Source organism: Grampus griseus, assembly GCF_964374135.1.
Source record: "Grampus griseus genome assembly, chromosome: 14".
Taxonomy (NCBI): Eukaryota; Metazoa; Chordata; class Mammalia; order Artiodactyla; family Delphinidae; genus Grampus; species Grampus griseus.
In genome coordinates, this window is record NC_139008.1 from 58,729,183 (window position 1) to 58,753,482 (window position 24,300).

At 48.2% G+C, this 24,300-nt stretch overlaps 2 protein-coding genes across 5 annotated transcripts; one reads left to right on the forward strand and one right to left on the reverse strand.

Moving 5' to 3' along the window:
- Positions 1-216: 216 nt before the first annotated feature.
- On the reverse strand, positions 217-12,416 carry MAVS (mitochondrial antiviral signaling protein). Of its 4 annotated transcripts, none has more exons than XM_082670299.1 (7): positions 12,343-12,416; positions 8,542-8,732; positions 7,407-7,581; positions 5,931-6,103; positions 5,050-5,206; positions 2,677-3,149; positions 217-1,790 (listed from the first exon to the last, which is right to left on the reverse strand). In XM_082670299.1, the coding sequence occupies exons 2-7, from the start codon at positions 8,656-8,658 to the stop codon at positions 1,341-1,343; spliced, it is 1,545 nt and encodes a 514-aa protein (XP_082526425.1). In that variant the 5' UTR covers positions 8,659-8,732; positions 12,343-12,416; the 3' UTR covers positions 217-1,340. The 4 variants fall into 4 exon arrangements, with proteins under 4 accessions (XP_082526425.1, XP_082526424.1, XP_082526422.1 ...); XM_082670298.1 differs by having other exon boundaries at positions 217-1,787; positions 7,407-7,596; XM_082670296.1 differs by having other exon boundaries at positions 7,407-7,596.
- Positions 12,417-13,423: 1,007 nt separating this feature from the next.
- LOC309832740 (protein transport protein Sec61 subunit alpha-like) lies at positions 13,424-22,860 on the forward strand (the record flags this gene model as incomplete). Its single annotated transcript, XM_082670717.1, is given in 4 exon segments — positions 13,424-13,477; positions 19,896-20,312; positions 20,314-20,700; positions 22,792-22,860. Coding segments are annotated over 4 exon segments (927 nt in total).
- Between the last annotated feature and the right edge of the window lie 1,440 nt (positions 22,861-24,300).

Sequence of the window (24,300 nt, forward strand, 5' to 3'; positions counted from 1 at the left end):
TGTAGTTGCCCCAGTGGACATGCCTCCCTCCTCACTCCCCAACAATTCCCCAGTGCATGGAATAAAGTAAGGGACAAATATAAAAGGGGCATAGGCAGTAGGGTTTGGGTCTGCTTCTAAAGGCACGGCCAAGTGCTCCAGTCCCTCCACATTTGAATAGAGATAATGTATCCACCCCTAGTAAATGAAATGTCAGGAACCATTCTAAGATTTATATAGATAAACTCATTTAATCCTCACAACACTAGGACATGTATATCTATACATAAAATTTTACTATTCATCCCCATTTTACAGATGAGAAAACAGGCACAGAGAGGTTAACAGCTTGCCCAAGAGCACAGAGTTAGTAAGATGGGATGCAGGCTTAGGCCATCCTACACTGCAGCAGTGCACGCTTACACACTGGGCACTCTGCCTCTCATGCCCTCATCTCTACCAGGCTGGGCAGGGAGAGGTGAGAAAAGCATTTAGTGGCCACCTGCTCTGGACCAGGCACTTGACAAAGACGTGTATGCTTCAATCTCAGGAGAACCCAGTGAAGGATGAGCCATGATCCTCAGGGTCCACATGAGTAAGCAAGACCAGAGAAGGCTGATAATTTGCCAAGGCCACACAGCCCAAGAGGAGGTGGAGCTGAAATCCAAACCTTGGCCTGAGCTCTGCCCTGCATGTGCTCCCTCTCCAACCCCCATATGGAGCTGAAGAGAACAGAGACCAGGATGAGAAGGCTGGAGAGAGGCACTTAGGTGGTCCTCAGGCCTAGCAACTGATCGGGCTCCCCAGGGGTCCATGGGAATCTCCAGACCTCCTCCCCAACCTTGTGTGGCAGGGGAGGGGAACCAGAGAGGCAGGGGACTAAGTCCTTGAAGATGGGCCACTCCGCTGCTCCTGGGGCAATAGCCTGAGGCTGGGCCACTGGGGGCTGGAGTGATGTTCTGTGGGGTCTCCTACCCCCCCCATTGGCTGCCAGGAACCAGGGCAGGATGGGGCATGTTTCCGACCCCGTGCGGTCTCCAGTAGCACCTCCTGATCCTTGCACTTGGGTAAAGAGGGATAAGGCCTAGACGGGGGCACCTCCTCCAGAGGATAAGGGCAACAACCAGATGGCCAGGTGGGCGAGGTCTGGAGCACTCAGGGCAGCCCAGGGCCCAGAAAGCCAAGGATGGTGGGGGAGCTGCCAAGGGCAGGAGCTGGGATGGAAATGCTGCCTCGCCTCTGACCCAGCCTCTGCCAGCCCAGAGATAGCGTCAAGGATGGTGGGACAGCTCAACTCAATGGCTCAGGCAGATGTACCATGGGAAAGGGAGCAGATGCATGATAGGGAGGGCCCAGGAGTTTCACTGGAGTGGGCGCCGCCGGTACAGTGTGGCCAGGAGCGCAGCTAGGAGCACCCCAGCCACGGCCACCCCAAGCCACGGAGCCCAGGGCAAGTTCCTGACCACCAGCAACTCCTCCAACTCTTCCTCCTCCCGGAATTCTGGGGCCGTGTGTGTCCCAGGGCTGTCCCCCAGGATGGGGGTACTGGGGCCCCCGTGGATCCTAATGGTGTCCTCCGACTCGTACTCGTTTTCCTCCGGAGCGTTGTCAGGCCCCACGCCCAGGGAGTTACTGTGGCTGATGGCGAGGTCTGCGGAGCAGCCCGAGAACGGTTGGCTGTCCATTCTGGATACCAGCCTGCCAGGCTTGCTCAGCTCCAGCTCTGAGCCCCAGCAGTTAGAGCTGCTATCTGGCCATGGCGAGGTGCCTCCAGTGGCAGTACCTGTGGGTGCTGGAGATGCTGGAGTCTCCTGGGAAAGAAAGGAGGGACTGGAGGGACTGAGGATGGTGGGGGGCAAGCCCAGGTTGGGTGGCCCCATTCCCAAAACAGGCCAACCCCTCAGTTCCCAGCCCATAGTGCTGTGAGGCAACCCTCTCTTGGGGACTCAACCCACTGATGGTGCAGGAGGACAGTGGGGGAGGAGGGGACTAAGGCCCTGCAGGAGCATCAGTGGTGAACTCCTCCAGGGCTGAAAGCTCTACTCACTGGCCCGCCTGTGAGCTCACTCCCACCCCAGGGAGCACTTGGTCATGTGTGGCCCCATCTACTTTGACATTATGCCTGGGCTTGATGGCCATGAAGCAGCCACAGGGTCAGAGGCTGGACCATGCACCCAAGGGGCCCCATGGACTTGGTTCTTCCAGACAGACAGCAGCAGTAGGGTTAGACGTGCAGGCTCCGAGCAGGCAACTGTGGAGGCTGCTAGGGTCAGAGATGGATGGGCTGGGACTGCAGTTTGTAAAACCCTGGTCATGGTGGGGCAGGCTAGATATCCCAGTGGTGAAGAGCAAGGCATCGAGGCAAACAGGCTACCCTGCTCTACCCCTCAATGTTTCCTCACCTGCAAAATAGTATTGATGAGCTTAAAAGGGAGCTGTGAGCTCTAAATGGGTTAATGCATGTGACCAGTGGAGGTGGCCCAGCAAGCCTGACCCTCCTGAAGCATTCACACTTAAGAGTTCTAATGATTATTATTACTCTAAAGGACATGGTGTTAGGTCTGGATGAGGCTAGGTCTCAGCTGTCCCTATGCCCTCAGAAGAAGCCCTGGACCAGCCTAGGCTGGAGACAGAATGGAGACTGGAAAGGGTACAAGGAAGAGGCCTGGATCACTGCTAGGAGGGGCGAGGACTCACCTCCACAAGTCTGTTGCTGTTCCTGATGGTGGGCCCTGTGTTGGCAGGCAGCTTTCTGGGCACCGTGCACATATGTTTCCTGTGGCCAGGCACCAAGCCAGTAGGCACTTTGGGTGGCACCACGCCAGAATGCACTGAGTTGATGGGCAATTTGGATGGTGCTAGACTGGTGAGCACATTAATGGGCATTGCACCAGGGGGCTTCAAGCTGGTGGACAACTTGGAAGGCACTGTGCTGCCAAATGCTGAGTTGGTGGGCACCCCTGCCCCGCTGGAGCAGATGGTACCTTCAGCCTGGTCACCAGCACCTCCTGCAGAGGCCAAGCCAGTGGAGGAGGAGGAGGTGCCAATAGATGGAGCTGACACTGGGGGTCCAGGCAAGCAGCTTGCCCTGGGGGTAGAACGGACCAAGGGCTGGAAGGAGACAGTCGGAGACACAGGCCCATAGGATGATGTGAAACTGGAGACCACGCCTGCAGGTGGCAAAACAAAATGAGAAACACAAACCCACAGGAGTGTTATCCTAAAATCACAGTGGCCTTGGGATCAGAGGGCTGGAGAAGGGTCTCTCTGCCCCAGCTCACACCATCCCTATTGCATCCAAGCCTCCCAACCGCCTACCCATGGAGGACTCTCCACAGTCTCTTTGGTTCCCAGGGCTGAAGGCCCAATGGTTGCAGATAAATCCTTGGTCCTGTCCCTCCTCAGTCCTTGACGTGTTCTCTCACAAGAGCAAAATGATCCCTCCCTTTAACAGGGTCTAGGAGCTTGAAAATCATTATTAATTTTCCTCTCTGCTTTTTCTTCTCCTGCCTAGGACACCCCCCTTTCCTCTTGTGTCTGCCTCTTCCATCCTCTCCTTAGACAAGTGGAATCCTGGATGTTTCTCCCACTGCCATCTTTCCTCTCAGCAGGAACAATCCTAGGCCAGGGCAAGAGGAGCAGGATGGCTCTTCTTAGAAGAGCTCACACCAGTCATGTGGCACCAGAGGCCCAGTCAGCCCCCAGTGTGTGCAAATCTTCTAGGAGGCCCAAGGGCTTGAGGGTACAGGGACAAAGCCACCCCTGGGAGGAGAGTCTGAACTGGGGGAATCAGGAGGGAGCAGGTGGTGATGGTCCATAAAGGCAGCTACATAAGGATTCACCATGGAACTCTTGAGAACACACATGCCTGGCCCTACAGCTGACAAAGGTCGGGAGTGATTCTGATGTCCACCACCCCCCATCCCAAAGCTAACACCACAGAATCTCATGGGACCTGTGTCCATACTCATACTGAAATCAAAGTGCCCTCTGCCTCCCTGGTCCACAGCAGCATTTCTTGAAAAGATGTTCCACAGCAAGCTGACAATGCAAAGTGCAAAAGGATATGTGGGTTAGAGTTTGGTGTGACAGGAGCATGGGACGCTAAGGTGGCTTCTCTGAGCTCCTGTGTCTTGTGGCTGTTCCGTGGGCACTGTGGGCTGGCTGGGCATCACTGTCATGTGGAACACAGTTTGGGAAATAGTGGTGCAGAGATGCCAGCCTGAGACATCAGAGTAGATAGCACTATATTCCTGAGATGTCTGATATAAGGGTCCAGGCCCTTGGCTGATGAAGAACATACTTCTCCTGGGGGCTGAAAAGTTTTAGTGATTCACTGGGAGCTAGAGACCCCTTTAGGGTAGGGCAGTGCTCCCTGACAACAGCTGGCCCAGCCCTGTACTCTTCTTGCACTGTCCTCCAGGTCCTGGCGGATCCCTACATAGTCCCTTTGGTATAGCACAGGCATGGCCCTAATTCACTTCTACCTGTATCCACGCCCTCTGCAATGTGACCTTGTCAGTCCTCTCATGTAGGGATGGAGTCTATCTTTCTACTCCTTGATGCTGGGCTGGCCTTGTAACTTGCTTTGTCCCACAGAAAGAGGCAGGAGGAAAACTGTGCCAGTTTTGAGCCTATGCCCCAGAAGCCCACTCTCCCTCTCTCAGAACTCTCCTCAGGTATATGAAATGGGCTTGACTGCTGGAAGGTAAGAGACTCATAGAAGAGAACTGAGGTGCCCCAGCCAACAGCCGTAAACAGCTTATATGTACCCTGATGCATATATAAGAGGGAATTCAGCCCATCTGAGCCAGCCCAAATTGCTGACCCACACAATCATAAGCTAAGTAAATAGTCGTATTTTAAGCTACTAAATTTTGGGATTGTATGTTACAAAGCAAATACTAACCAATATGCCCTCTGAGGAACTGGGTTGTTCCCTGGGGTGAACTCATTTCCCTGGGGAATACCACCTTTGCCTCCTGTCCAAGAAAACCCAGAGGGGCAACTCTAACCCTTACCCTCACTGGGAGGTCAGAAAGGCCCTATAACTCCAGGGTCCATGCATACCTGCTGTGTGGGTAGTGCCCAGTTCTGTGTCTTGCTCCTGATGTCCACTGCAGGTCAGAGGGCTGAGGGCCACCGTGTCAGATGAGGGCTGCAGGGGGCCACCCAGCCTCTTGAGGACAGCCCCAGAGCTGGGTGGCTGTGGGGCTTTCTTCGAACTCTGCACGAAGGAATATATGAATAAGGCAGTTGCTTCTCCCAGGAGCTGGCAAAGGGCAGCTTATGCTTGGGATGGCTCCTACAGGCCACAGCCCATGCCATGAAGCACAGGACCAAGAAAGCCCTTGCCTCGGCTTTGGTCATTGCCAGGACTTCTATCTGCAGGTGACTTTGAAGCCACCTCATAGAAAATCATCCTATGGGGGGTCCCTATTCATCTGTCTGGCCCTAAAGAAAGGTCCCCATCTTTGGGGCCACTGCACAGACCCCTTTCTTATGCTTCAAGTCCAAGTGGTGTCTCCTGGACACCTCACTGCCCACTCATCCTATCCCAATAGAATCAGTCATCTTAACCCCCAAACTTTACTGGCAATGATTACAGCTCCAAACATCCCCCCCTTCCCCCATCACCTCCTGCTCGCTCACTCTCCCTCATCTGGTCATCCCCTGATCCCTTGACCCAGCTCAACATCTCACATGGACCACTGCAAAGACCTCAGAATTGTGACCTCACAGCTGGCTGATGACAGAGGGGTGGGGGCTGCCACATAGTGAAGACCTGGTTGGCAGTCCGGGAGCTGGGGCAGATCCATATTGGGGGAGCCCTGGGGTTCTGAGCAGAGATTAGGCATGATTTGTCGGGGACTTCCGGAAGGCTGGGTGAGCAGAAATGGGCAGACGGGAACACAAAAGCAGGAGGTTCAAGGTAGATCGTGAGGACACACCTCTCCCAGGGACTCTGGTGATTGGGTGTCCTGGACAGGCATAGGGTAACTTGGCTCGTCCTCTCTGTAGCCATTGCAGGGGATGCTGGGGGCCACAGCAGGTGTGGATGGCCCTGGAACCCCAGCAGGAACTGATGGCCGCTCCAGTGGGGATGGGGAGTTGTTCGGATTCCCTGAAGGACAAAGATATTGTGATGTCAAGGAGGAATTGGGGTGCTCTCAGTGACAAGAGAGGCCTGGGTGCTCCTAGAACTCCAGGTCCATGGCTATCAGTTCCCCACAGCATCAAACTCTATCCTGACGTGGGCAGTACTCCTCAGAGGAGACCAGCTTCCCGAAGCAGGAGGCAGGTATCGGAGGGAGTGGTGGTGGAGAGGACAAGGAGAGGTAGGAGGAGTAGTGGGGGAAGTGAGAGTGTTGGGGGCACCTCGCAGGCCTCTCACCACCCAGACTGTGTCAGCAGTCACCACTTCTCTTTCCCCAGGCATTCTGGGACACCGTGGCTTTCTTCTCCTCCTCGTGGGTGGCTTTCACCACTATCTGACCCCTGACCTAAAGCTTCCTCCTCAGCCCCTCCTCTTTGCCCCCACCATCCACGCCTGGCCCTACCACAGCTGTTTTTATCTGGGGGAATCACTGGTAATCTCCACAAATGAAGAGATGTTAGAAAGGAAGGAGGGGAGGAAGGAAGGGAGGGGGAGGAAAAAAAAGAAAGGCAAACATGGGGATATTTTAAGGCTGTAAATCTGAGCAGTGTCTCAGGAATTGTCTCTAGTCTGAAATATATATAGGGCTGGTGTGAATTTTCTTCCTGCCTCAGCCCCTGAGACCCTGGCCTCAGCAGACCCCCTCTGAGTACTTGGCCTGGCAGGGAGCATTGAGAGGGCTTTGAGGGATAACTGGGCAGCTGCGGGGGTGGGAGGCAGCTAAGGAGGCTCTAGGGGAAACCAGTGGGAGGGGAAGAGATGAGGGGAAAGGAAGTAAGGAGCCCATGAGGAAGAAAGAAGAGACAGTGAAGGGAGGGGGAGAGAAGAGATGAGCAAAGAGAGGGAAGGCAAACTGAGGGAGAGTAGACGGGAGGAAATGAGAAAAGCGTGGGAGGCAAACGTCACAGCCACAAAAATTAGAGGAGGCTCCATTTGCTGAGCACATGGAAGGTACCCAGCCCCAGCTAAGCACTCAACATGCCATCATCCCATGGTATCCACTGCAGCCCTACAAGGTAAATGTTGCCATTAGCCCCATTTTACAGAGAAGAAGACTGAGACTTAGGGAATAAAGGGGCTTGGCCAAAGGGTTAATAAAGATTAATAAGTGGCAAAGCATGGATCTACACTCAGGTTTGTCCACTGCCCAGGAGTGATGGGAGGGAGGATGAGAGATGAAGACAGCAGGTATGGGGTGAGAGGAGAGGGAGAGTGGAGGCCAGGGAATCAGACAGGAGTTCCAGAAGAAGGGCCAAGGTGGGAGGCTCACGTAGCAGGTTGCTCTGGTAGACTCGGTCCACTTCATCAGCGAGACTGGACAGTTCACAGGCCCTCAGTGCCCCAATGAAGGAAGGCACCCAGCCGTTCCTCCGCCGAAGGCTGTTGAAGAGGTCCCAGAGAGTGCCCTGGTTCCCCCAGCGCTCATAGGAGGCCCGCAGTCGGTCCTGAAAGACACAGCCCTGCCACCAAGCTCAAGCCTGGTAGCCCTAACCCCCTCCCCACTCTGGAGGGGACAGCTGCAGATGGAGGTACCTAGAAAGCTACAAGATGGAAGCAACCATCTGAAACTGAGTCAGAGCCCAGGACAAGGCCAGAGTTTAAGCCCAAGTTTAAAGGTCCAGGAAATAGGCCTTACTGTGTCCCAGGCTCTCTGCTCAGGGCTTTGCATGAATTATCTTATTTAATGCTATTATTACCCCTACTCTACTGATGAGGAAACTGAGGCTTAGCACATACAAACAAGCAACCAGATAGCAGAAACAAAAACCCACAGGAAAAAAAAAAAAAAAAACTCACAGAAAACATTTACTGCAGAACTAAATGGCAAGGTATTCCCACAAACACCAAAATACAAGAGGGAGGAGCCAAACCCTACCAGCCACAAACTCACATACCACCGGTATCTGCATGGAGGAAGCAGAGGGAGGCCTCAGGGTTCAATGTGGGGACAGCTAAAACTGGGAGGGGCCAGGCTCACTTCACTAGAGGCCCACAGCAAGTGCTGAGGGAGCTAGCACAGTCTGGCTCCCAAAGACTCTCAAAGTTGAGCCCCAGGCGCCCTGCCAGGATGGGTCCCATGACTAGGAGAATGCAATTGAAACTAAACAGGAACAAGGACAAAAGAGATAAAGAAAAAGAAGGTTCCGATGAAAGTGGGTGAGGGGTCCCAAGCCCAGAAATCTCAGTGCCATATTTTGGAGCACTATACCAAAACGACACAAGAGGGAGCTCAGTGAGGTTGGAAAGGACACCCTGAGCCACACTTCATTCTGAAAGTTAGAAAACTGTCAAGGATGGGAAGCAAGATACAACAGAGAAGGAAGGAGTTGGTCCTGGCTTGGGAGAAGCTCTGAATTCCACAGCCCTGCCCCCAGTCCATGCCTGGTTGTCACGCCCCGGCTCACCTGGTCACTTATTGTGAGGCAGGATAGGTAAGGCAGAATCTCCAGAACATGAATATTGCAAAAATTGCCATGATGGTCGCGGATATACTGATAAGTCTTGTCCTCAGCAAACGTCATCGCTGTCTGGGTTCTGAAGTGGCAGAGGGCTCTGGCCCATGAAGGGTGGATGGACTGAGAGAGAGGAAAAAAGACTGGAAGAAAACAGACCACACATGGCAACAGAGTTGGACAAAAGGCAATTCTCTCTTTCTTTTTCAACTCTTTGGAATTTTTGCTCTTTTCTTTAATCATCCTATTTTACTGCTTAAGTCTCAGAGGCCCTCAATGAATTTGCCTAAAAACAAATTGGTGAAAAAAAAAAAAAATCAGATCTAGAAGACCTAGGGCCCATTTCTGCCCTGCAAGTCGGTCATTGTTGGGGAGAGCTCTGGCTCCTGCCCCATTATCCCCAGGTCTGAATGTGCCCCTAGCTTCTGATAGCAAAAGGGCACCGCCTAGAAGTGCTGCTCCTTTGGAGTATACTGAGGGGGAAGGGGAGGAGAGGGAGGAGGAGGGGTAGGAGGGAGAGGATGGGGAAGAGGAGAAGGCACCCAACATAATAATAGGATCTATCCTATTCTTACCATGAAGAAAATGAAGCACCAAGGAATTAAGGGGACTTGCTAGTGAGTAGAAGAGCAAAGAACTGAGGTCTTCAGGATCTGGGATCAGGTTCTTCCCAGAACATGACTGCAGGCCCACCATTACACTAAAGCTTGCTATACACATTTTTTAAATTAAAAAAAAATTTTTTTTTTTAAATTTTTGGCTGTGTTGGGTCTTCATTGCTGCACATGGGCTCTCTCTAGTTGCAACGAGCGGGAGCTACTCTTCGTTGAGGTGCACAGGCTTCTCATTTTGGTGGCTTCTCTTGTTGCAGAGCACGGGCTCTAGGCGCACGGGCTTCAGTAGTTGTAGCACATGGGTTCAGTAGTTGTGGCTCGCAGGCTCTAGAGCTCAGGCTCAGTAGCTGTGGCGCATGGGCTTAGTTTCTGCGCAGCATGTGGGATCTTTCCGGACTAGGGCTCGAACCTGTGTCCCCTACATTGGCAGGCAGATTCTTAACCACTGCACCACCAGAGAAGCCCTACATACATATTTTTTCAGTAGGAGGCTGAGTTCCACTTCTGGGTGTGACCCCAGGCAAGTTATCAGCCTTTTCCAGGCTTGTCCTCACCCCTAAAATGGCTCAGAGAGGTTGTTTTGACAATACAGTAGTTCAGCCTTATAAGCCTGAAATTTAAAAGTACCCCCAATAGAATCAATTGCCGCAGGTTGCTTATGTAGCACTTAACACAATTTTCAATTATAGATCTGTTTGTTTGCTTGTTTCTTATTTGCCTTTCTCATGGGAGAGAGCTGCAGGGAATAAGACAGACAAGATCTCTGCCACCATCCAATTTACATTCTACTGGAATGAGACAGATAACAAATCAGAAAACATACACATAAATAAGAATTCCAGACAGTAATAAAGGTTACAGAGAAAATAAAGCAGATGGTGAGATACAGCCCCTGAAGAAGGGCATGCTGCTTGAACTGGGATGGGGAGGGAAGCTTTTCTGAACTGACATTTGAGCTGAACTCGAATGTAAGAAGATCAGTGTTTTGGGCAGAGGGCACAGCAAGTGAGAAGTCCTAAGGTGAAACAAGCTTGGCATGTTTGAAGAATAGAAAGTAGATTGGAGTTGTCCAGGTTTAGAAAGCTAGGGGGAGGGGCAGAGTTCAAGTCAAGGAGGTTGGGAAGGGCCACTAATGTAGGGCATTACAGGAAGGGACTTTGGGTTTTATTTGGAGTGAAACAGGGAGCCATTGGAGGGCTTTGAGCAGGAAAGGGAGAGGATTTTATTTGATTTGACTTATTTGATTTATGTTAAAGACCTCTGTGGTGGTTGTGAGGATCCTGGACTGGGGAGGGGGCAGGACGGAAGCAGGGAGACAAGTCAGGAGGCCACAGCAGGGAATACATGATGGGTATGGCCAGGATGGTAACCATGAAGGTGGCAAGAGATGGCTGGATTCCTGGTATTTTGTGGATATGGGAGGTGAAGGAGAGAGAAGAATCAAGGCACTAGGTGGATGGAGGGTGCCACTTAGCAAGCCAGAGAGTCTAGGGGAGAAGCAGTGGTGCAGAGAGGACTCCAGAGTTCCATTTTGAACAAGTGAAGCTTGAGATGCTATTGGATGTCCAAAGGGGTTTTCAGGGAGGGAAGTGGGCAGAGGAGAGGGGCAGGCTGGAGTAGAAACTTGGATGTCAAGCTTGGGTGGGACCTCTAAGAGACAGTGCTGCAGAGTAGAGAGTGCCCAGAAGCTGCTGAGGCCACCAGTCCCCTGCCACATGGGAAATGGAGCAGTAGTCCTCCCTACCTGCAGCCCACCAGCCTCATAGCCACATGCTGCATGACCTGCTTTGCCAACCACCAGGTGCTACATTCCTGGTGGGGCGAGTACCAGTGACAGAAATCAAGAGGATCAGAGAGGTGGGGCGGGGGAACAACTCTGTGGTGGCGAACAGATCCCTCCTTCCCTCCCATGGGACCCAGAGAAGTACCAGGAGAGAGTCAGGTGATACATTCTTCTGCATCCCAGCCTCAGCCTTTGAGGCAAAGAGTTTGGGGAGTATGGGTGTATGTAATTGTCCAACCAAAAAGAAAGGAAGCCCATATTTGTTCACATTTATTGAGGGTCCACTATAGGCAGGCACATCCTAAGTTTCTTTCATTTAATTCTTGCCACAATCCCAAGAGGACAAGCGATGCCAAGTTGCACAGCTGACCAGTGGCCTAACAGGATTTGAACCCAGAACTTGCTGCCTCATTGCAGCTCACCATACACCTTGCAGGGCTTAGAGACCCCTGCGGCAAGTGAGACTCACACAGCCCCCTGCCTTGAAGCCCTGGAAGGGGCCAAGGACACTGCCTGGGTGAGGGGGGTCGCTAAGTGACTGTGTGCCTCGGAAGATGCACTATTTAGTCCCTTCTCTTGCGAGGTATGGAAATCTTTCGGACACGTCTGAGGACGTTCTAACCCTGCCCTCCACAACAGCCGGGTTCTCAGGTTCTTCCAGATGTCCTTCCAGATGTTTTTGAGCCTCCAAACGAAGAATGTCGGTTTTGTTTTTTCCAGTGTTTTCCAGGCACCTCCTTCCGGCCTCAGATAAGATGTGGGGCGGATAGTTCCTGACCGTCGCGTCTAAGAGAGTTCTGACCCGACTGCGCCAGAAGCTGAGTTTACAGCGCTCCGCCCTCCCGGAAGGGGCGAGGCCTCACAGTCTCGGCTCCTATTCCTGAATTCCCGGGCCAGACCCAGGTCCGCGGAGGACCGGGAGGCTGTTCTGAACCACCGAAAACAGCCAAGAACCAAGGGAGGGCGGCAGTCCGCGACCCCCAAAAGCGCGGCCGCCAGAGATTGGCGCACCCGGGCTAGGCCTCGCCTGGGAGTCACCCTGGGCCTGTGGGCAACTGGAGGAGCTCAGTAGCCAGCGCCCTTCTCCTTCCGGCCCAACCTCCCCTCCAGCCCGAGCAGGCGCCCGCGCCACCCACCTCCCGAGCCCCCGGTGCTGGATGCGGTGCACGGAGCTCTCGCTGCCCCGAACACCCTATGCGTTAGTACCTGCTCTTCCCAGCTCCCCGCGCGCCCCAAGCCCCGTGCACCCCGGCGGACTCCTAGTCCCACTCGGCTCCTGCGCCGCGTACCACCTCCCCGAAAGGCATCTGTGCGCCCTGAGTCCAGAGGACCGAGCTCCCAAGGTGACGATCTTACCTTGGGTAGCCACGACCCGGCGACCTGCCTCCAGTCGCGGACAGCCGGGAACCCTCCCCTTCAGGGAGGGAAGGGCGGGGGGTAGGGCCGCGCGGCCATTGGGCAGACAGCGGGGGCGGGCACTTGGCCTCTGTTTGCGGGGCCTCGAGGCTCTGGACGCGCGCTCGGGACAGACCTGGGTTCCTACTAAGTCCACGAAAGTGCAGATGATCTTTCCGTCTTCGTCTCGAGCAACTTCCAGGGGAAGCCCAGGGTCTGACTAGAAACCAAGTAGAAACCGTGGTGGGCTCGATCCCGACGCTTCCCACGCGAAGCTACCCCCTCCTTCCGCCGAGTAATTTGAGGGGTGAGGGTCTTTATGTAGTTCGCTCCTGGACGCCCAGGGCCTAAGCACACAGTCAGTGCTCAATAAACGTCCGGTGTCACGCAGAGTTCACAAGGGTATGAGTGCCCAGCCAGGCGACACTCATTCTGGATTTGAGGAGGCAGGATCGGGGCATGTAGCTGTATGCAGGGCAGGGGCGCCAAGGTTGGCTCGCCCGGCTCGCAGGGTGTGGGCCTTGAGTGCTGCGTGGGAAAGGCCTCCTCCGATCAATGATTTAGGGCGGTACCTCACGGCAGTGCTCGCCTACCACCTCGCCCTTCCTCTGCTGGGCCAGAGGCCAGCAATTATTGAGTGCCCGCTGAGTTCCAGGTACAGACTTAAAGTCTTATACCTTAGGGCCCATTAAATATCCGCAAAATAACCAGGTAGAGGTTTATTTTTTCCTATTTTAAAGAAAGATTAAAAGATTTGGAAAAAAAAAAGATTTGGAAAAACGTTTGGCAGTTCTTAAGTTAAACATATGCCAACCCTATCACCCAGCAATCACTCCTGGTTGACCTATGAGTCCACCTGGAAACATGCACAATAGATAATGTTCATAGTGGCTGTATTGACAATAGGCAAACTCTGGAAACAACCCAAATGTCCATTAATAGAATGGAGAGACAAACTGTGGTGTACACAGAAGTGAAAAACAACAAAGGCGAAAAACTATCGATACAACATGCATGAATCTTACCAGGATGAATGGGCAACATGGCTAAACAAGCCCAGCACAAAAAGTACATGCTGTCTGTTCCCAGCCACAAGGTACGATAAGGTTCAAAAACAGGCAAAACTCGTCTACATAAACAGAAATCATATCACTGGTTACCTCTGGGGAATGTTGAGGAGTGGGTACAAAAGAGCGTTCTGGAGTGATGGAAATGTTCAATATCTTGATGTGAGTGGTGGGTACCTGGGCTTGCACATATGTAAAAATACGTCATCTGTACACTTAAGATTGTTACACTTTTTAGGACTTCCCTGGCGGTCCAGTGGTGAAGACTTTGCCTTTCAATGCAGGGGGTGCAGGTTCGATCCCTGGTCGGGGAGCTAAGATCCCACATGCCTCGTGGCCAAAAAAAGGCCAAAACATAGAACAGAAGCAATGTTGTGACAAGTTCAATAAAGACTTAAAAAAAAAAAAGTCACATCAAAAAAAATTCTTTTAGAAAAAGTGTTGTTACACTTTATACTGCAACTTTGAAAAGAAAGACAGGGCTTCCCTGGTGGTGCAGTGGTTAAGAATCCACCTGCCAATGCAGGGGATGGGTTTGAGCCTTGGTCCTGAAAGATCCCACATGCCACGGAGCAACTAAGCCCCTGTATCACAACTACTGAGCCTGAATTATAGAACCCACGAGCCACAACTACTGAACCCCTGTACCACAACTATTGAAGCCCACACACCTAGATCCCATGCTCCAGAACAAGAGAAGCCACCGCAATGAGAAACCTGGGCACCTCAACAAAGAGTAGCCCCCGCTCGCCATAACTAGAGAAAGCCAGTGCGCGGCAACAAAGACCCAACACAGCCAAAAATAAATAAATAATAAATTTTTTCGAAATAATAAAAAAAAATTTTTTTAACTTAAAAAATAATGACAGACAACTGAGGGCTAAGAGGTTTGGCTGAGATCACTTGCAAATGCCTGAGCACACACCTGTCTCCAGGTGTGGTACCAAACTGAATCGTAGAAAGATGCCTGAACACCATTCAGATGAGATTTTATTACTTTATGTAGTAACCCTGTGGATATTTCACAACATTCAGCATTTACAAAATGTTGTTAACATCACACCTGAACTCAACTGTGATAAAGCCAGCTCAGCCAAGACAGGGTGAATGTTGATTAGTTTGAGAATTTACTCCTGCTTGCTACCCACCCCAAATTCAGTGACCTCATATCTAATTCTTGCAGGAAGACCATTGGGAGTATGGTGACTGGCTTTCAAATGCAGTTGTCATCCTCTGTCTTTGCTGGACCTTGCAAGGCTTTAAAAAATACAGCTTCCTGAAAAACACAATGAGATACTGACTTACTGCATTTGGGCTGATCTAACAAAAATACCATAGGCTGGGTGGCTTATACAACAAACATTTATTTCTTGGTTCTGGAGGCTGGGAAGTCCAAGATCAAGGTGCCAACAGATTAGGTGTCTGGTAAGAGCTGTCTTCCTTGTTCACAGACTCAGTCTTCTCACTGTGTCCTCAGAAGGCAGAAGGAGCAAGGGAGCTCTCTTAAAAAAGCACTAATTCTACGGACTTCCCTGGTGGCGCAGTCGTTAAGAATCCGCCTGCCAGAGATAAACCCACGCACATATGGTCACCTTATCTTTGATAAAGGAGGCAAGAATATACAATGGAGAAAAGGCAGCCTCTTCAATAAGTGGTGCTGGGAAAACTGGACAGCTACATATAAAAGAATGAAATTAGAACACTCCCTAACACCATACACAAAAATAAACTCAAAATGGATTAAAGACCTAAATGTAAGGCCAGACACTATAAAACTCTTAGAGGAAAACATACGCAGAACACTCCATGACATAAATCACAGAAAGATCCTTTTAGACCCACCTCCTAGAAAATGGAAATAAAAACAAAAATAAATAAATGAGACCTAATGAAACTTAAAAGCTCTTGCACAGCAAAGGAAACCATAAACAAGATGAAAAGACAACCCTCAGAATGGGAGAAAATATTTGCAAACGAAGCAACTGACAAAGGATTAGTCTCCAAAATATACAAGCAGCTCATGCAGCTCAATATCAAAAAAACAAACAGGGCTTCCCTGGTGGCGCAGTGGTTAAGAATCCGCCTGCCAATGTAGGCGACACTGGTTTGAGTCCTGGCCCGGGAAGATCCCACATGCCGCAGAGCAACTAAACCCATGCACCACAACTACTGAGCCTGAGCTCTAGAGCCCGCGAGCCACAACGACTGAGCCCGCATGCCACAACTACTGAAGCCCGCACGCCTAGAGCCCATGCTCTGCAACAAGAGAAGCCACGACAATCAAAAGTCCACGCACTGCAAGGAAGAGTAGCCCCCGCTCGCCGCAACTAGAGAAAGCCCATGCACAGAAACGAAGACCCAACACAGCCAATAAATAAATAAATTTTTTTTTTTAAAGAACCCAATGCAAACATGGGCAGAAGACCTAAATAGACATTTCTCCAAAGAAGGTACACAGATTGACAACAAACACATGAAACGATGCTCAACATCACTAATCGTTAGAGAAATGCAAATCAAAATTACAATGAGGTATCACCTCACACCAATTAGAATGGCCATGATCAAAAAATCTACAAACAGGGCTTCACTGGTGGCGCAGTGGTTGAGAGGCCGCCTGCCGATGCAGGGGACACAGGTTTGTGCCCTGGTCCGGGAAGATCCCACATGCCGTGGAGCGGCTGGGCCCATGAACCATGGCCGCTGAGCCTGTGCGTCCGGAGCCTGTACTCCGCAACGGGAGAGGCCACAACAGTGAGAGGCCCGCGTACCGCAAAAAAAAAAAAAAAAAAAACTACAAACAATAAATGCTGGAGAGGGTGTGGAGAAAAGGGAACCCTCTTGCACTGTTGGTGGGAATGTAAATTGATACAGCCACTATGGAGAACAGAATGGAGGTTCCTCAAAAAACTAAAAATAGAACTACCATACAACCCAACAATCCCAGTACTGGGCATACACCCTGAGAAAACCATAATTCAAAAAGAGTCATGTACCACAATGTTCATTGCAGCTCTATTTACAATCGCCTGGACATGGAAGCAACCTAAGTGTCCATCAACAGATGAATGGATAAAGAAGATGTGGCACATATATACAATGGAATATTACTCAGCCATAAAAAGAAACGAAATTGAGTTATTTATAGTGAGGTGAATGGACCTAGAACCTGTCATACAGAGAGCAGTAAGTCAGAAAGAGAAAAAAAATACCATATGTTAGCACATATATATGGAATCTAAAAAAAAAAAAAAGGTTGTGAAGAACCTAGGGGCAGGACAGGAATAAAGATGCAGACATAGAGAATGGACTTGAGGACACAGGGAGGGGGAAGGGTAAGCTGGGACGAAGTGAGAGAGTGGCATGGACATATATACACTACCAAATGTAAAATAGCTAGTGGGAAGCAGCCGCATAGCACAGGAAGATCAGCTTGGTGCCCTGTGTCCACCTAGAGGGGTGGGATAGAGAGGGTGGCAGAGAGATGCAAGAGGGAGGAGATATGGGGATATATGTATATGTATAGCTGATTCACTTTGTTATACAGTAGAAACTAACACGCCATTGTAAAGCAACTATACTCCAATAAAGATGTTTAGAAAAAAAGAATCCACCTGCCAATGCAGGGGACATGGGTTCGAGCCCTGGTCTGGGAAGATCCTACATGCCGTGGAGGAACTAAGCCTGCGAGCCACAACTACCGAGCCCACGTGCCACAACAACTGAAGCCCACGCGCCTAGAGCCCGTGCTCCGCAACAAGAGAAGCCACCACAGTGAGAAGCTCACGCACTGCAACGAAGAGTAGCCCCCACTCGCCGCAATTAGAGAATGTCCACGCACAGCAATGAAGACCCAGTGCAGTCAAAAATAAGGAGAAAAACCATACGATCATCTCAATAGATGCAGAAAAAACTTTTGACAAAATTCAACACCCATTTATGATAAAAACTCTCCAGAAAGTGGGCATAGAGGGAACCTACCTCAACATAATGAAGGCTGTATATGACAAACCCACAGCAAACATCATTCTCAATGGTGAAAAACTGAAAGCACTTCCTCTAACATCAAGAACAAGGCAAGGATGTCCACTCTCACCACTATTATTCAACATAGTTTTGGAAGTCCTAGCCATGGCAATCAGAGAAGAAAAAGAAATAAAAGGAATACAAATTGGAAAAGAAGAAGTAAAACTGTCACTGTTTGCAGATGACATGATACTATACATAGAGAATCCTAAAGATGCCACCAGAAAACTACTAGAGCTAATCAATGAATTTGGTAAAGTTGCAGGACACAAAATTAATGCACAGAAATCTCTTGCATTCCTATATACTAATGATGAAAATTCTGAAAGAGAAATTAAGGAAACACTCCTATTTACCATTGCAATAAAAAGAATAAAATACCCAGAACAAACCTACCTAGGGAGACAAAAGACCTGTATGCAGAAAACTATAAGACACTGATGAAAGAAATTAAAGATGATACCAACAGATGGAGAGATATACTATGTTCCTGGATTGGAAGAATCAATATTGTGAAAATGACTACATTACCCAAAGCAATCTAAAGATTCAATGCAATCCCTATCAAATTAGCAATGGCATTTTTTACAGAACTAGAACAAAAAATCTTAAAATTTGTATGGAGACACGAAAGACCCCGAATAGCCAAAGCAGCCTTGAGGGAAAAAAGCAGAGCTGGAGGAATCAGACTCCCTGACTTCAGACTACGCTACAAAGCTACAGTAATCAAGACAATATGGTACTGGCACAAAAACAGAAATATAGATCAATGGAACAAGATAGAAAGCCCAGAGATAAAGCCACACACCTATGGTCAACTAATCCATGACAAAGGAGGCAAGGATATACAATGGAGAAAAGACAGTCTCTTCAATAAGTGGTGCTGGGAAAACTGGGCAGCTACATGTAAAAGAATGAAATTAGAACACTCCCTAACACCATACACAAAAATAAAACCAAAATGGATTAGAGACCTAAATGTAAGACCAGACATTATAAAACTCTTAGAGGAAAACATACGCAGAACACTCTTTGACATAAATCACAGCAAGATCTTTTTTGATCCACCTCCTAGAGTAATGGAAAGAAATACAAAAATAAACAAATGGGACCTAATGAAACTTAAAAGCTTTTGCACAGCAAAGGAAACCATAAACAAGATGAAAAGACAACCCTCAGAATGCGAGAAAATATTTGCAAACGAATCAACAGACAAAGGATTAATCTCCAAAATATATAAACAGCTCATGCAGCTCAATATTTTAAAAATAAACAACCCAATCCAAAATTGGGCAGAAGACCTAAATAGACATTTCTCCAAAGAAGACATACAGATGGCCAAGAAGCACATGAAAAGCTGATCAACATCACTAATTATTAGAGAAATGCAAATTAAAACTGCAATGAGGTATCACCTCACACCGGTTAGAATGGGCATCATCCGAAAATCTACAAACAACAAATGCTGGAGAGGGTGTGGAGAAAAGGGAACCCTTTTGCACTGTTGGTGGGAATGTAAATTGATACAGCCACTATGGAGAACAGTATGGAGGTTCCTTAAAAAACTAAAAATAGAATTACCATATGATCCAGCAATCCCACTACTGGGCATATACCCAGAGAAAACCATAATGCAAAAAGACACATGCACCCCAATGTTCACTGCAGCACTATTTACAATAGCCAGGTCATGGAAGCAACCTAAATGCCCATTGACAGATGACTGGATAAAGAAGATGTGGTACATATATACAGTGGAATATTACTCAGCCATAAAAAGGAACGAAATTGGGTCATTTGTAGAGACGTGTATGGATCTAGAGACTGTCATACAGAGTGAAGTAAGTCAGAAAGAGAAAAACAAATATCATATATTAACGCATATATATGGAACCAAGAAAAATGGTACAGATGAACTGGTTTGCAGGGCAGAAATTGAGACACAGATGTAGAGAACAAACGTATGGACACCATGGGGGGAAAGCAGCGCGGGGGTGGGGAAGGGGTGGTGTGATGAACTGGGAGATTGGGATTGACATCTATACACTGATGTGTATAAAATGGATGACTAATAAGAACCTGCTGTATAAAAAAATAAATAAAATTCAAAAAAAAGGCACTAATTCTATTCATGAGGGCTTCACCCTTATGATCTAATCACCTCCCAAAGACCCCACCTCCAAATACCGTCACATTGGGGATTAGTTTTCAATATATGAATGGGGGAGTGGAGCAGACAAAAACAGTCAGTCTACAGCAAATATCAACCAGCTATTATAGAAGAAACAAACAAAATGAGGTGTCAGCAAGGATATGGAGAAATTGGAACCTTTATACATTTCGGGTGGGAATGTGAAATGGTGCAGCTGCTATGCAAAACAGTACGGCAGTTCCTCAAAAAAGTAAAAATAGGCGGGGCAGGCCAGAGCGTGTCGGGAGTGGGCCCCGAGGCCCGAGCCGCGGGACCCGAGCGAAGGCCGCGCCGAGGTATCAGGGCCCAGCCCGGCTGCCCTAGCCGCCACCACGGGCATCAAATTTTTAGAAGTTATCAAACCTTCCTGTGCAGTTCTACCAGAAATTCAGAAACATGAAAGGAAAATCAAGTTTGGAGAGGAGGTACTACGGACTGCTATAACTCTCTTCATCTTCTTACTATGTTGTCAGATACCACTATTTGGAATCATGTCATCAGATTCTGCAGATCCTTTCTACTGGATGAGAGTTATTCTTGCATCCCACAGAGGAATGCTAATGGAATTGGGTATCTCCCCAATTGTAACATCTGGTTTGATTATGCAGTTGTTAGCTGGAGCCAAAATCATTGAAGTTGGAGACACACCCAAAGATAGAGCCCAGAGTTGGAGATACACCCAAAGACAGAGCCCTATTCAATGGAGCCCAGAAACTATTTGGTATGATCATTACCATCGGGCAAGCTATTGTGTATGTCATGACGGGCATGTACGGGGATCCCGCTGAAATGGGTTCTGGAATCTGTCTCCTTATCATCATTCAGTTGTTTGTTGCTGGTTTGATTGTGCTGCTGTTAGATGAGCTGCTACAGAAGGGTTACAGCTTGGGGTCTGGGATTTCCCTCTTTATTGCCACCAACATCTGTGAAACCATTGTCTGGAAGGCCGTTAGTCCTACTACCATTAACACTGGCAGAGGTACCGAGTTTGAGGGTGCAGTCATAGCTCTCTTTCATTTACTGGCCACCAGGATAGCAGCATTATTCACAATAGCCACAAGGGAGAAGCAACCCAAATGTCTATTGATGGATGAATGGATAGAACAAAATATAGTATATACATACAATGGAATATTATTTAGCCTTAAAAAGGACAAAAATTCTAACATATGCTATTACATGGATGAACTTTGACAGCATTATACTAAGTGAAATAAGCCAGTCACAAAAGGACAACTGTATGACTCCACTTACATAAGGGATCTAGAGTAGTCAAATTCACAGAGTAGAAAGTAGAATGGTGATTGCCAGGGGCTTGAGGCAATGGAGAATGGAGAGGTAGTGTCTAATGGGTAGAGAGTTTCAGCTGGGGAAGAGGAAAAAGTTCTGGAATGGATGATGGTGATGAATGCACAATGTAAATGTACTTAATGCCACAGAACTTTACAATTAAAACTGGTTAAAATGGTAAATTTTACATTATGTATATTTTGCCACAATAAAAATCCAGGTCTAGGTAGTTTCCTGCCACCTTTTTCAGGGAACCAAAGGAGGGCACAACATCACATCTATGGTATTCTTGCTAAAACTCATAATCTGAGGAAACCCAAAATAAGGAATATTCAACAGCTGTCCTACACAATACCGTAGCCACTTGCCACATATAGCTATTTTAATTAAAATTAAATAAAATGTAAAATTCATTTGTTATAAAGCAGAAACTAACACACCATTGTAAAGCAATTATACTCCAATAAAGATGTAAAAAAAAAAAGTAAGATTCAGTTCCTCATCCCCACTAGCCACATTTCAAATGCTATTTTCATGTGGCTAATGACTATCATATTGGACAGCATAGATATAGAGTATTTCTATCATCACAGAAAGTTCTATTGGCCAGTTTTTTTTAAGTTGTATTGGACAGCACTGATCTATAGAATAACTCTCCAAAAATGTGAAGGACATGAAAGACAAGGAAAGACTGAGGAACTGCTCCAGATTAAAGGAGAATAAAGAAACATAACAACTAAAAGCAATGTGGGATTCTGGGTTGGACCCTGAAACTGAAAAAGGACATCAGTGGGACAAATGATGAACTCTTACTAAGGCCTTTGGATTAGTTAATATTCTATTACGGTTAATTTTCTGGTTTTGGTCATTGTACTGTGGTTACGTAAGATGTAAACATTTGTATTATTTTTGCAACTGTTTCGTAAGTCTGAAATTATTTGAAAATGAAAATTTTAAGTGAAATTTAAAAATCATCTTTTGACTCTATCCAGCTATTTATATTATCTTTCACTGTTGACTGCATCCCACCCTATTTCATGAATAAAATTTATTGATCATTGTGCATTTATTAGGGGAAAGGCAAGTCCAGAGAGTGATCTATACTACAGGTCACCCCCCGCTCCATTGAGGTCCTAGGAGGCCCCCTCACCAGTAAAGTTCATCCCCAGGCAGGTGGCCCATGTCTCCAGACCAGTGCTCCAAGGAAGGCTGTGGCTCACATGCTATGACTCAGCAACCACCAGCTCATGTTTCCCCCCAGAGACCAAAGTCAGGCCCAAAGATAGTGCCAGAGGGCCCCAAAAATGTACATGTTCAAATGTCTAAGTTCCTTCAGGGGACTCTCCAAACTGAAAAACAAAATATAATCCCTGCCTTTACAACCTCATTTCAAGTAATAAGTTTTTAAATTGTTATTCTTTAAACTATTTTATTTTTTTACACTGTCAACTTTATTATGAAAAATTAATACATGCTTATAAAGTTAGTATGGGGAAAAACAGAAATGTTTGAGGAAGAAAACCAAAATTCATACTTATAATCCACCACCCAGAAAAAACTACTGGTAACACTCTGGTGTCTTTTCTTCTAGTACTTTCTCTTCTACAGTGCCGGATCTCTGAGTCCTCTGGCTTCCTGGAATCACCCTTGCCTCGCCCAGCCATATGGGAAGGACATAAAAGGGTCTGGTCTGGTATGAGTCCACCTTACCTCTCAGGGGTCTCAGGAGGAGGAAGGGACTTGGTCTGTGTCAGCTCATGGGTCCGATCCCTGCTGCAGCCAGCGCCTCTGGGGCTATCCAACCCCCTATGGTCTGTGTGGCCTCACCAACCTCAGGACATTGTGTTACTCATCACCTGCCACTCAGGGGCTGCCATCCTGCCCTTCCTTTCTGAGAACTACTGACATAAGTTGCTTGGCAACAGACATTTACTTGCAGTTTCGGGAAAAACAGGGAAATGAGTGCATGGGTAGGACATGCCTTCAAAGTTAGATATTGGAGTTCCTAAAATTCACACACCTCCCCCAACGCAGAAGGCCATTCCCTGGCCACATCCCTCCAAGAGCCCAGCTTCCTGCCATACTTATTGGTGCCTGACTTGCTTTCAGGCCCTCTTGCTGTCTCTTTTCCTAGGGCCCCTCCCCCAGGATCTGGAGCTCAGTGCAGAAAACAGAAATCACTGTAGGGATTATGTGCACAAAAGGTTTTTGTTTCTTGAAGCATGATTTACATTTCGTGAAATACATCCATTTTAACTGTGAAAATTGATTACCTTTTATCCAAGTAAATACCTGTGTAACCAGCTCCTAGATCAAGATCTAGGATATTTCCATCTCCCCAGAAAGTTCCCTTGTACTCCTTTTTCAGTCTCCATCCTCAGTCACTATTCTGATTCCATCATCATTGTTTAGTTTTGCCTGATCTTGAATTTAATATAAATGGAATCACATCATACATACTGTTTTGTCTCTGGCATCTTTTACACAACATTGCTGACATCCATCTACGCTGTTCCGTGTGTCAGGAATTTCTCTTTCATTGCTGAGCAGTATCCCATTATATGAATATATCACAATTTGTTTATTTATTCTACTTTTAGTGGAATATTCAGCCTTTTCGGGGTTTAGGCTATTAGGAATAAAGCTGCTATGAACATTCACATATAAGTCTTTTTGTGGAGTTATGCACGCATTTAAAAATTGGTGAACAAGAGTGTAGGGTATGTTTAGCTTTATTAGAAGCTTCCAACCAATTCTCCAAAGTGGTTGCACCACTTTATACTACCACCAGCAAGTATATCGATGGATCCAGGTTCTCCAGCACAGTCTTCTTCTTCACCAACACTTGACAGAGTCAGTTTTTTCACAGGAAGGAATTTCATACAGGGAATTAGTTGGTGCAAAATGGTGAGGGGGAATGGAGAAGCAGGAGTCAGAAGGCTGCCACTGGAGTAACTGAGTTCAACAGCACATTACCATAACCATGGTCAGAACTGAGGAGGCCACTGCTGCCACCCTCAGCTCCACATGGCTCTGTCTCAACATCTGGTTGATGCAGGAATATGCTGAGTCCGGCTGCTGAGACTGGCTCTAGACCTTGCATCTCTGTGTCCTTGCTGTCAGCATAAGTGACAGCGGGAAGATGGTCTCTGCCCCCCACCCCCAATCTCTGGTGGGGCATCTAATTGTCAGACCTTAATACTCATAACTCTAGCTGCAAAAGAATCCAGGAGGGACTTCCCTGGCGATTCAGTGGTTAAGACTCCACACTCCCAATGCAGGGGGCATGAGTTCGATCCCTGGTCGGGGAACTAAGATCCCACATGCTGCACAGCGTGGCCGAAA

What these genes read in the sequence shown, in the direction of transcription:
- MAVS (XM_082670296.1), bottom strand. Translation starts at nt 8,658, where the DNA reads ATGACGTTTGCTGAGGACAAGACTTATCAGTATATCCGCGACCATCAT. An exon ending in CACCAGAGTCCCTGGGAGAG is followed by an intron (nt 5,207 to 5,930) that starts GTGTGTCCTCAC and finishes TCCTTCGTGCAG; the next exon opens with AGTTCGAAGAAAGCCCCACA. An exon ending in GGGCACTACCCACACAGCAG is followed by an intron (nt 3,150 to 5,049) that starts GTATGCATGGAC and finishes TGCCACCTGCAG; the next exon opens with GCGTGGTCTCCAGTTTCACA.